Source organism: Podarcis bocagei (genome assembly GCF_964188305.1).
Source record: "Podarcis bocagei genome assembly, chromosome: 7".
NCBI lineage: Eukaryota > Metazoa > Chordata > Lepidosauria > Squamata > Lacertidae > Podarcis > Podarcis bocagei.
In genome coordinates, this window is record NC_138132.1 from 50323641 (window position 1) to 50335788 (window position 12148).

Here is a 12148-nt window from a genome sequence, read left to right on the forward strand (position 1 = left end):
CCCTACCCTTCCCTTCCCTTCCCACCCCAAATAATGGGCTTCTTCTGCTGTTATAACCAGTGTTGTCCTCCTCCTAATGCCCCCCCTGCCCCCCATTTGCAGGTTGGTTCTTGAGAGACAGTATCTCCTTTGCAGGGCTAGCCAATAAAACAAGGCAGCAGAGCGGAGGAGAGAAATTTGCAGTGTGTATCCTTGTTTTTTAATCATTTTTCTACCTTTATTGGTATTCATAGCTCACATTTTCCTGGTTACTGTCAGCCTGGGCTTTCATCCATTTTAAAGAGCTATTTTCCCCCTTGTTGTTGATGATGATGGTATAAAGACAGATGGTGTAACTGCTTATGAATGTCCTATTTTATTTCCTCTGAACCAGACAGTTTGCTGGAAGACGTATATTATTTCCACATGCTTCGAAGGGGAGCCCAGACAGTCCAGTCGCAACTTAGCAGCCAGGCGGCTGGCCAGCAATCCTTTGCTTGCTTTGGAGAGGGTGACACCTCTAGGTAGCTGCTGGGACTGCAGGGGACCTTCAGCATGGCTGGGCCAGAAGGGGCTTGGTGGGCATTATTCTTCCTTTGAGGAGCTTTTTCCAACATTTGACTGGAGGAGAAAGACTGCTCAGGAGGCCCACATTTTCTTCTTGCTTAAAGGTAAAGCTTAGATGGAGCCAGTAGTCCCTAGATTAAACAGCCACCAGTCTTAACAGTAATTAATAAGAATAATAAGAATAATAATAAGAATAATACCCCACCCATCTAGTAAAAGCATCTGCAGCTGGAAATTGTTCCTCCAGGCTTCACCACCAGTTCAGCCTCTATAAGCTTGTTTAAATAAGAGCAAGTAAGGGCATGAACGTTCTTCCTCCAGCAGTGCAGTGTGGTACAGTGGTTAGTGTGTTGGATGCTCCCTAGAGCACTATGGGTTCAAATAACCATTTGGTCACAAAGATCACTGGGTGTCCCTCAACCTAGTCTACCTCATAAGTGGGCAGATCTCTTTAGAGGAAGGTTTATTCAAAGCCATGGAGCTGCTCCAGGCTTGGCCCATATGCCAATGAAGTACTTTGAACACTCAAGCATTTTATAGACGTACTAAGCATTACTATATCTCCTCCTCTCCTTTCCATAGAAGATGCACAATCAGTGTGTTTTGCATCCCAACTAGCTTTATGCTTTCTCTGCTGATAAAGCAAGGAAGGAGATTCTTCTCCTGCCAGGAGGCCAATCTTAAATTCTCATCACTAGTTGCTTCACTGCCTATTGGATCCTTGAGGCACACACAAATTTTGCTGAGTGCTCACGTGAGGGTCACAGAGTGCAGACAGTGAATGGCACGAGAACGGACAGTACTGCTGCAGCTTCCTCTTTTTAGGAACTTTGCAACTTATACTTCAGTGGGTGTTTTGATAGAACTCCCCCACCCCACAAAAGTATGTGATATCAATACAAAGCAGTTTGGCCCCTGGTGTTGTGTTGTGCTGTGTGTGTGGTACAATGTTTTTGATGGCTACCTAGTGCTAAAGAACAGGTGTGACTATCTTTCCTGGGTGTTCTGTTTACTTTACTGCTTCAGGCACAGATGGGATGTCTTACTCTCACTATTCAGTCCAAACAGACTGTCCAAACCTAGGACCCAGAGGACAGGGCTTTGGGGGTACTGTGTGATTTCAAGGCAAGTTTGAGACCTGACACCCCCATGGGTGCAGACTGACCGCAATGTGGGGCCATTTCAAAAGCACTGCTGATGGCCAGACCCCAAGGTACACATCACACCCATTTTATCTGCTTGACTAGGTTGGTTGGACTGAAGAGCCAAGTGGAATTATCAGATGTATACTAACTGATGATGACTACCTGTTTGCTTCCAAATGCTTGTGAGCTGATTGACTGATGCTTTATTCAGGTTGCTTTCTAACACGGTGAAAGTTAGCTTTGTCACCTTCCCCTCCACAGCCTTGGTCAGTAACTAGCATGGGTTGTCAGTTTTCAGAGCTTTCTACCTGCCTTCTAATCTCTGGTCCGATTCTGTCCTCCCTTCAGCTGCATACCAGCCCTGTCAGCAGTGTTTTTACCTGGCTGGAATATGTCCTTGAACTCAGACAGAGCCCCTATCTTAGCTGCATAGAGGATAGAGGGTTGTGTGAGTCTGCGTAGAAATTAGCCTACTGTACAAAGGTGAAAATGGCGTTCTCCTCTCCATCCACTTCTGCTTCTAGCACTGCCCACCACTGGCATGTGGCTCCTGGAAAGTTCCCCAGAACCATACACATCCCCCAGGCTAATAAAAAATGTTATCCATCACTGTTTTAAAGCTACAAATGGCTTGGGCCAGGTTACTTCAAGGATTGCCACCTCCTGTATATACCTGCATGGACCCTGAGATTCCAGGTTTCCCTGCCTAATGAAGTGATGTGTGCAGTTGCTAGGGACTGGTCCTTGTTGGTGCAGCCCCAGTTATGGAATGGGCTGCCTAGAGAGGCTATTTTGGCACCCCTGCTAAGTGCCTGGTGAAAAGACCTTTTTCTCTCGGGACACTTAACCACAATATGTACATTCCTTTGACAGTTTTAAATTGGTTTAGCTCCTGTGTATGTTCATTCATTTGTATTTATAGTCATAGTTTGTTGGTTTTTGGGGGGTTGTTTTTGTTTATCGTTGACTTACTTTATTTTGGGTTTACTGTTTTATTGTGAAAAATTGTGGATTGTATTCTGTTTTTCAATGTTTGCAAACCACCCAGAGCATTTGGTTGTGTAGGTGGCATGCAAATGAAATACGGTAAATAAATTTGGAGGCCAAACTAAAGTTCTTCCCAGGAGATTTAGGGGATGATCCAGGGGAAAAGATGTAAATTGAATCCACAGACTCCTAGCCTGAGCTTTGAATCCAGTGAGCTTGTAAGCAGTGTTAGAAATTAGCCAGGTGCCAGGTGTGTTTTGTGTCTGGTGTGGGTTCAATTGTGAGCACATGGAGATCTCTGGATTCCAGGTTGGTGACTTGACATCTCCATCTAGCTGGCCTCTCCAGCTTTCTTAAGCAGGTAGGCAACAGAGTGTAATAATAAATCCCATTGGGGGAAAATGGTGCCTAGACATACCGTTGTGGTGACCGTAACCTAGGTTTAAGGTGCCATTTGGCAATTAGGTTATATATCTGAGTTTCTAACACTGCTTGTAAGAAGCAGTGGCCACAACTTCTGTTGCTCTTATAGCACCTACTGCATGCCTCCCTGCCATGCAATTGCTAAGGCTTCTCCACCAGGACCCCCTTTGGGTCCCTTTTCAGCCGCTCAGTTTCTGCTATGACTTGGAGTTAAAGGGAGCATGTATTGGGGCTGCACCTGAGGATTCCCAAATGAGATGGGAAACAACCCAGAGTCCATTGTAGGAGGAAATGTGGGAAGGTAGAAGAAGTGACTTAAGGCAACATTGCTGCAGGTGTCAAGTGCAGTTTTTACCTCTTTCTTTTCCTTCTTTTTCTTCTCCCATTTCAGAGGAGTTGATTGAAGATGCAGAAGGGCCTCCTAGTGAGGCAGCTGCCGATCCAGAAGAGCCTGTTAAAGATGCAGAGACTCCTGTTGAAAAGGATGAGGGCAAATGGGCGGCAGGTGAGTGATAGTGGAAGCCGAGCTCTGGTTCTCTCTCACACACTTTGCTTGAGTGAAAGTTTTCCTACAGTGGGTTTGGAGGCTGTTCTCAATTTTGTCTTAATCATTCTCTCAGTCAGAATCTCCCCAGTCAGTCTGCATTTTGTATCCTCTTGTTGATCCCGTTTTGTAAGAGCAGCAGTACATATTTATATTAGGAAAGAGGTGTTATATAGAGTGAACTTGCTCTGTTTCTTTAAAAAAAAAAGACAAGTGAACTTTGAAGATGAAAGGATTTTTGTGAAATAATGCAAAATCTAGAGCAAATTCTAAAATTGCCTAAGCCTGAATGTGAATCACTCTGAACAGTTGAGGTGGATGTTTACCTCCTACGAACCAGAAGACTATGGCAAGAGAAATCCTTGGGCCAGTTCTGTATGGAGCTGATTCAGAGACAGAAGAGATGAAGAGAGGTCTGACCCTTCATCCAGCCAATCCTACGAATAATTTTTCTTGTGCTGGCCTGGTGCATCAGTCCATACTCTACAGTTTGGGTCTGTATTTGTCCAGCAGCAGAAGACCATCTCAAGTCATAATAGCTGTCAAAATTTTCTCAGTCCTTGAAATAAGATTTACTTGATAAGCAGGGGTTGTATCAGAAAGAAAAAAGATTTCTTAGACTTTGTTTTCAAACAAGGAGACAGTGAGCCTTTCAAAGGTGAAAGTGTTGTTCCTTCTAGTCTGGACAAATTAGTCCCAGAGCAGATACCGCTGCTTTCCTAAGGGGTGTGGTATGGGGTTTTATGTAGGAAGTTAAAAGATTTGTGAATAGTTTACAACTGTGATGCACAAAGTCACTAAATGATTAAAAAGACAAAAGAAAATCTTGGTCCAGAAACATTTCATGTGTTTGGCAGCACTGGAACTCACCCTCAGCCTTCACAACAGGAAGGGATAATGAATTAAGTAAGCAGTAGTTGTGGCAGACCAGCTCAGAGAGCTTTTAAGTGCTCCCCATTTTTAGAGATCGGCAGGGCTCACCTAACGCAGCAATCAGTGCAACAGAGCATCCGTAATTCGCACCCATGGCAGATTGCTATTAGGGGAGGTATTAATGGGCTGCCAAGGGCTGGGAAATTGTTGCAGAAAAGTGTGTTTATGGAGTAAGAGCTGGCAGGCATGATTGCAATTGGGTTTGACATGTTTAACATAAATGGCTACTGCACAGCTCTTGCTGTTTATGAATAATTCCTACAGGCCCACTGCCTTTCTAATTGCAAAAGTAGGGAAAGGGGGGTAATTCCCTCCCCCCCAAAAAACCAGGCCAAGGCCATCCTGACTGAACTTTCCCCTGATTTTCACAGGAAGTCATGTTTAACCAAGTCTCATCAGATGCCCTGGATACTGTGATGGGGAGGTCTGGGGTGAGCTGTGCCTGGAATCTGTACCTACTGTACCTTCTCAGTAACTGAGCATGAGGGACAAACTGAATTTATTAGTGTTGCCTGGGAAGGGCATGGGGAGCTTTGTCTGTTAAAGCCCATAGGTTTGGGTTGCTGATGATTTCTTCCTGCCCACTCTTTATCCTCTGTGAAAGACATGAGGTACAGCTCTCTTTATTCCCCAATCCATTGAATCAGAAGTGGAACAGAGCCAATATGGCTCCAGTCCACCTCCCAGTCATGCGGCATTCTGGCATCTCTTTAGATATTTGGAAAAGTTGGGTAACATCTTCCTGCTTTTAAAATTCTCTACTTTGGCTATTTTCTTCTTCTTTCTGGCTCCTGATTCATAGCTCTCTTCCTTTCAGAAGACACTGTAGCCTAGTTGTAGATTACTCCCTCGCCAGCTTTTTGTGGGCCTTGTGTAGAACTCTTAGTTGAATTTACATTTTAGCTTCATTTTCCAGCTTACTAGGATAATTCTGAACATTAGTCTATTGGTTGCATATTTTGTATTATTGGTAAACTGCCAATGCCATTGTCTAGGCAATTGAAGATGCACTGGACCCACCATGATTCTGCTCCTCTCCAGTCAATATCTCTTTCCCAAAGTGCTGCATACCAACTCCTACTCCTTGCCAAAAGCATGGTCAGCATTAAAGTGGGGAGGCAGCTTTATTAGATAGAGGAAGTGTTTATTAATTCTTTTTATCTTCCTGTTTTTAACAAGTCTGCCTCTGCAACTTGCTGCTTACCCTCCCTTAGGGGCTGTTGGGGCCCAGCACAGCCCTCATGCTAAACTAGTGGCTACTCTTGGACCTCTGTTTTCAGGAAGGATGATTGTCCCACTTTGTCCACATTTCTTTATGGAAGTCGGTGAGGCACAATAATTCCTTCTTGTTTCCATAGCTGAATCACTCTTTGGCATCTGTTTCCAAGACTTCTTAGTGTGCTTGAATTTCCACCAGCCCTTGCTTGGGCTGTTTTCCTCTCCTGCCTTCGTGGGTTCATTGGCTGCGCCTGTCTTAGGGGGCACAATATAGCCTCGGGGTGCTGTGCAAATCACCCCAATGGTCCACTGGTGTGAGCATGGCCCACATAACAGCACCAGCAGCTCTTGAGTCTCATTTCTGCTTAACATTCATCACAAGGCCTCCATCAAGGAGTCCAAGTGACCAAACCACACCCTGTGTAGTTCCTTTTCCATGGTTCCAGCTTAACCAGGAAGGGTGTCTTCAAAGCAGGCCCACCCCATGTCATGCCATCAGCCACCTGAGGTGCAGCATTGCCACATGGTGGAGCAGAAGGACCTACCTGGTTGGAGAGCTGGGCTTCAGGGATGCTGGCCGGCTGCTGAGCTGGTATGATCAATGGAGAGAGCAAACGTCAGTGAGTCCTGCTGTAAATTTCTGGGGCAGGTGGCGAGTTGGTTTACGGAATGCAGAGAGATGAGAACCAGCTTTACGGAAAGCAGCATGAATTAATAATCATTTAATTGGCTCCTCCATTATGCTGCTGGATTAGTAGATGGAAGTTTAGATGAAGGGGCTGTCAATGGTGCTTTAGCTCAGAGAAACTGATGACTGGGGGCAGGGGAGAGGCAACTGTCTTTAGTCAGGTAGAGTCCATCCTCCTCAGTCCTCCTACCCTGGGCAGGGCTCTTTGAGCTTCATCTCTATGCTGCTTTTCACAGCTCATGGATGGAAGGAGAAACTTTTTTCAGTGTTGAAAATTTGAAGCAGTAGGAAGACTTTTTTGGTAGTAAACTGTCTCTTGCAGCTATTTCTTAGGTGAGGGATTCATAGTGCACTTCATAAGGTACAAAACAATTTCCAGGGTCATTTCATTGTATTGGTATGAGTGTAGCCTTCACTTTAAGGCTTTAAGCCTCCCAGAGTGGCTGAGGAAACCTCTCTTTCTCTCTTTTGAGTTAACTGGTAGGACTCTGGTCCCCAAAATTGACTTTGCAGCTGAAACAGCCTTGTTGTGACTAGGCGGCAGGATGGTGAGAGAGCAACACTTATCCCCTTGGAGATGGTGCCAGAGAATCGCAGCTGGCAGATACAGTGGGTTGATAATGCCTTAGATATCCCTGGAATGCCAGCTACTTTGGACATCCCTTCTCCTCATCATCTTCCCTCTCTATCCCCAGTCATTCACTCCTCCTTCCTGTACATTACCTTTGTGCAGAGCAAGCAGGGCAGCTAGCTTCCACTCCGCCTGATAGTCTCTTACATGATAGGGCTTCAGGAAATGGTTTCCCATCAGTTGGCTGCTTATCTTCTCCTTTCGGTGCTTTAGCAGCTATTCCATTAATAATAATAGTAGTAATAGTAATAATAATAATTAATAATTTATTTATACCCCGCCCATCTGGCTGGGTTTCCCCAGCCACTCTGGGCCGCCCAAAAAAATATTAAAATACAATGGTATGTTAAACATTAAAAGCTTCCCTAAACAGGGCTGCCTTCAGATGTCTACTAAAAGTCTGGTAGTTGTTGTTCTCTTTGACATCTGGTGGGAGGGCGTTCCACAGGGTGGGTGCCACTACCGAGAAGGCCCTCTGCCTGGTTCCCTGTAACTTGGCTTTTTGCAGTGAGGGAACCGCCAGAAGGCCCTCGGCGCTGGACCTCAGTGTCCAGGCAGAATGATGGGGGTGGAGACGCTCCTTCAGGTATACTGGACCGAGGCCATTTAGGAATTGTCCTCGGAAATGTCCTGGGAGCCAATGTAGATCTTTCAAGACCGGGGTTATGTGGTCTCAGTGGCCACTCCCAGTCACCAGTCTAGCTGCTGCATTCTGGATTAGTTGTAGTTTCTGGGTCACCTTCAAAGGTTGCCCCACATAGAGCGCATTTCAGTAATCCAAGCGAGAGATAACTAGAACATGCACCACTCTGGCGAGACAGTCCGCAGGCAGATAGGGTCTCAGCCTGCGTACCAGATGGAGCTGGTAAACAGCTGCCCTGGACACAAAATTGACCTGCGCCTCCATGGACAGCTGTGAGTCCAGAATGACTCCCAGGCTGCGCACCTGGTCCTTCAGGGGCACAGTTACCCCATTCAGGACCAAGAAGTCCTCCACACCTGCCCTCCTCCTGTCCCCCCAAAACAGTACTTCTGTATTGTCAGGATTTACCCTCAATCTGTTAGCTGCCATCATCCTCCAGCCGCCTTCAGACACTCACACAGGACCTTCACTGCCTTCACTGGTTATGATTTGAAAGAGAGGTAGAGCTGGGTATCATCCGCATACTGATGAACACCCAGCCCAAACCCCCTGATGATCTCTCCCAGCGGCTTCATGTAGGTGTTGAAAAGCATGGGGGAGAAGACAGAACCCTGAGGCACCCCACAAGTGAGAGCCCAGGGGTCGGAACACTCATCCCCCCCACCACTTTCTGAACACGGCCTAGGAGGAAGGAGCGGAACCACTGTATAACAGTGCCCCCAGCTCCCAGCCCCTCTAGACAGTCCAGAAGGATGTTATGGTCAATGGTATCAAAAGCCACTGAGAGATCCAGCAGAACTAGGAAACAGCTCTCACCTTTGTCCCTAGCCCACTCCCGGAGATGATCGACCAGTGCAACCAAGGCAGTTTCAGTCCTATGATGAGGCCTGAATCCCAACTGGAAGGGATCCAAATGGTCCACTTCTTCCAGGCGTGCCAGGAGTTGTTCAGCAACCACTCGCTCAATCACCTTGCCCAAGAATGGAAGATTTGCGACTGGGCGATAGCTGGTCATATTGGCCAGGTCTAAAGATGTCTTTCTAGAGAAGATCAACCTGTCTCCCAGTACTTTATCAAGAAGTCCCATTAAAAACAGAAGGAACACTTGCTAAGTTCTTGTTTTCATGGGCCTGTTGAGGTCAGTGACAGATCGTGAAAGTTTAAAAGCTCAAGCTCCAAGAGGTAGTGAATGACTTCAGGAGCTGTTGCCTTTAATCCAGAGCACTGGCTACATTTGGCCACACCAAGTTTATAAAACACAAGGAAAGGATTATTCTCCAGGTAGTTCCAATGTACTGGGGTACCCCACATAACTAGCAATGCCCTCATTTTCTATGCTTTTATAGTCGTCTTAGATAAATATCTAACAACCCATATAAAGATAAATATTGGCCAGAGTCTTTCCTCAGAGATGCCAGGAACACCTGGCCTAAAGATGATCTCCGTTCAATGGAAAAGAAAACAGTTGAATATCCATTCTTGTTATCACACAGCTGAATACTTCTGAGGAACCGGCCAGCATTATAAGTCCACCCTCTCCTCTTTCTTGTCTACCATATTCCTGGTTCCATGATCCACACCAACTCTAAGAATCCTCAATGCCTCTTCTTTATCTTTTGATAAGATATGATCTGCAATGTCCCACCCTCAAGACTTCATCTCCTGCAAAATCAGAACTCTCCACTATGGTATCTCTTCTACTCCTTCAATATTTTCCTGTTCCATCCACCAACACACTTAATGAGTTGACCAGTCTGCTGTCCTTGACTTTTCCCTCATTTGTATCCCATTGATACTCTTTACTCCTGACTCTTAATAGGCATCTCTCCTGCCATCATTACATCTCTCAGCCACACAGCCAACCTCTCTGTCACCTCTGCCTTGATGCATTCAGACATGTTGCCATTTCCCCAACTTCTAAAACCTCTCCCTTAATAAAGTTTCATTTCCCAGATACTGCCTGAGTACTTGTCTATTCTTTGTCTCCAAACTCCTGGAGTGTAATTCTAGCCCCTGCATTTTTTACGTTCTCTCTTTAAACTTCTCTCTCTTGACCACTTACAATCTGGCTTCACTCTCTGCCCTTCACTGAAACTGCCCATACCAAGCTCACTGGTATTCTCCTTGCTGCCAAATGTCCATGACCACTCTGCCACTCAGGACCAGATTTCATTGGGCTCATGGCATGACACCGCAATGACTACTGCCCAGTGCCAACCTGGTATTGCAGCTGCCTCTGCCATTACCATTAGAGCAGGCATGGCCAAACTTGGCCCTCCAGGTGTTTTGGGACTACAACTCCCATCACCCCTAGCTAACAGGACCAGTGGTCACGGATGATGGGAACTGTAGTCCCAAAACATCTGGAGGGCCAAGTTTGGCCATGCCTGCATTAGAGTCTCTTCATAGTGTGTCTGCAGGCTGTCTGCTGTTGTTGCTATTAGATACATCCAGTGCTAGTCCTGCTCAAATCAGACGCATTGAAATGAATGAACCTAAGATAGTCGTGTTCATTCACTTCAGTGGGTCTCCTCAGAGTAGTACTAGCATTGGATACACCCTGTTGTTGCCATTTAATATTATGTAGACTCGTTAGTTGCTTGTTACCCCAGGGTTTATGTTTATGTTTCTAAACATAATTACATTATCTGATTAACAAATTCATACAGAAAAACAGCTGCAATTAATTAAAATAAATACACACACAATGCCCCCCTCCCCACAAAAGCCACAGGAAGCTTTGGCAGCACACTAGTAACAAAACAACATAATCTCAGTCCATCAGTAGAGTGGGGAAAAGGTAAGTCCCTTCACGAAGGAGAGCTTTCCGCATATAGGGAACCACATCTGAAAAGTAACTCTGCTTACCCCCTCCTCTCTACAGACATGTTTACCCAATGTTGACAGCATTTACCTCTGTCTTGCAGCAGGCAGCTGACATGTTTAAATTCCCCAATATGTGATGTCTGGATTCAACATTGGGCACTGGGGAATCTAATATAGTGAGTACCCCATAATATTATGGAGTCAAGACCTGGCTCAGCTCCCACAGTCTGTACTGCCGCTGCTGGGTAAGCATCTGTAGAGAGAATAGGGGGATGAGGTGAATGAATGAGAACCACAAGCAGTCACAATGGGCAAGGACTGTAGCTTAGGAGGGGCACACATGCTTTGCATATAGGAAGGCCATAGGTTTAATCCCCGCCATTGTCTCCAGGTACAGCTGGGAAGGTTCATAGCATAAACCCCTGGAGAGCCACTGCCAATCACAGTAGACAGAACTGAGTTAGATGGGCCATTAGTCTGACTTGGTATAAAACAACTTCCTATGTTCCTAATCAGGACCAGCCCAATACATTTGGCACTTGAGGCAAAGCCCAAAATGGTGTCCCCCTCCCCACTAGGGATGAGTGGGTGGGTGAAGATTGACATCAGGGATAAGGGGTTCCTTTGATGGCAGCAGGGGCGCTGGTCAGGTGTCTCATCGGCAGCAGGATCAGCAATGGGCCTTTCTGAGTCCCTGGGGAAGTGCCTGACCATGTCAGTCCCTGATGCCAGCCCTGCTGCTATCTACAGGTGAACTCTGCTTCCTGCTTGACCCTGGCAATGTTCTTCTCTTCCTCAAATGGGGTTTCCCTTGTTCCTCTGTGATTCTCTCTTTATACAAAACAGTCCCTGAGTGATCTTGTACAATCCTATGCCATTCAGTACCATCCATAGGCTAATAACACCCAGCTCTACCTCTCTACCCCAGGTCCCCCTGTGGTCTGCTTGGATGCTTCATCACTGTCTTTAACCCATTTTGTCCCAAACCTAACTTCTCATCACTCCCCAAAAACCCTCTCCTCATCCTCCTCTACTCCATATCCATTGACATGTGCTTGATCTTTGACTCCTCCCTCTTCAGCCTGTTGTCAGGTCACATCTGTTCCACAGTTTACAACATCACAGAAATGTGCCCCTTTTTCTCTGCCTTCTTGGCGAGAAATCTGACTCTGGCTCATGCTATGGTCACCTCCTGTCTTGGTCACAACAGCCATGTCTCAGCTTTTATTCACTTTACTTCTGTCCAGAACTTGGAGCACAGACTTGTTCAGCCGTACATACATCTTACACCACCATCCTAGCTTCCTCTATTTTTCTAGATCTACCACAAACGCACTGGGCTTACTGTGCCCAAACTCTCTGATCTTACATATTATTTATTGATTTATTTATTGTGCTCATAGACCACTTTTTGTTGCATCATAACCCCAAAAGCTTTTCCAATACCCTTAACAAACAGCACGTCATTAAAATACACAAAACACGGTTAAACATTATAACCCATTTCTTTCGTTCCTTTTAGAAAGATTTATAAATCACTTAATCACTAAACTCTGTAATATAA

The 12148-nt window shown here is 45.8% G+C and overlaps 1 protein-coding gene across 20 annotated transcripts in view; it reads left to right on the top strand.

Moving 5' to 3' along the window:
- Nucleotides 1-12148, top strand: part of ZFHX3 (zinc finger homeobox 3) — a 263343-nt gene that overhangs the window by 216824 nt on the left and 34371 nt on the right. For all 20 annotated transcript variants that reach the window (XM_081202548.1, XM_081202547.1, XM_081202531.1 and 17 more), the window contains one exon: nucleotides 3493-3606. In XM_081202548.1, coding sequence (XP_081058674.1) covers nucleotides 3493-3606 — 114 coding nt within the window. The remainder of the gene's footprint in view (nucleotides 1-3492; nucleotides 3607-12148) is intronic.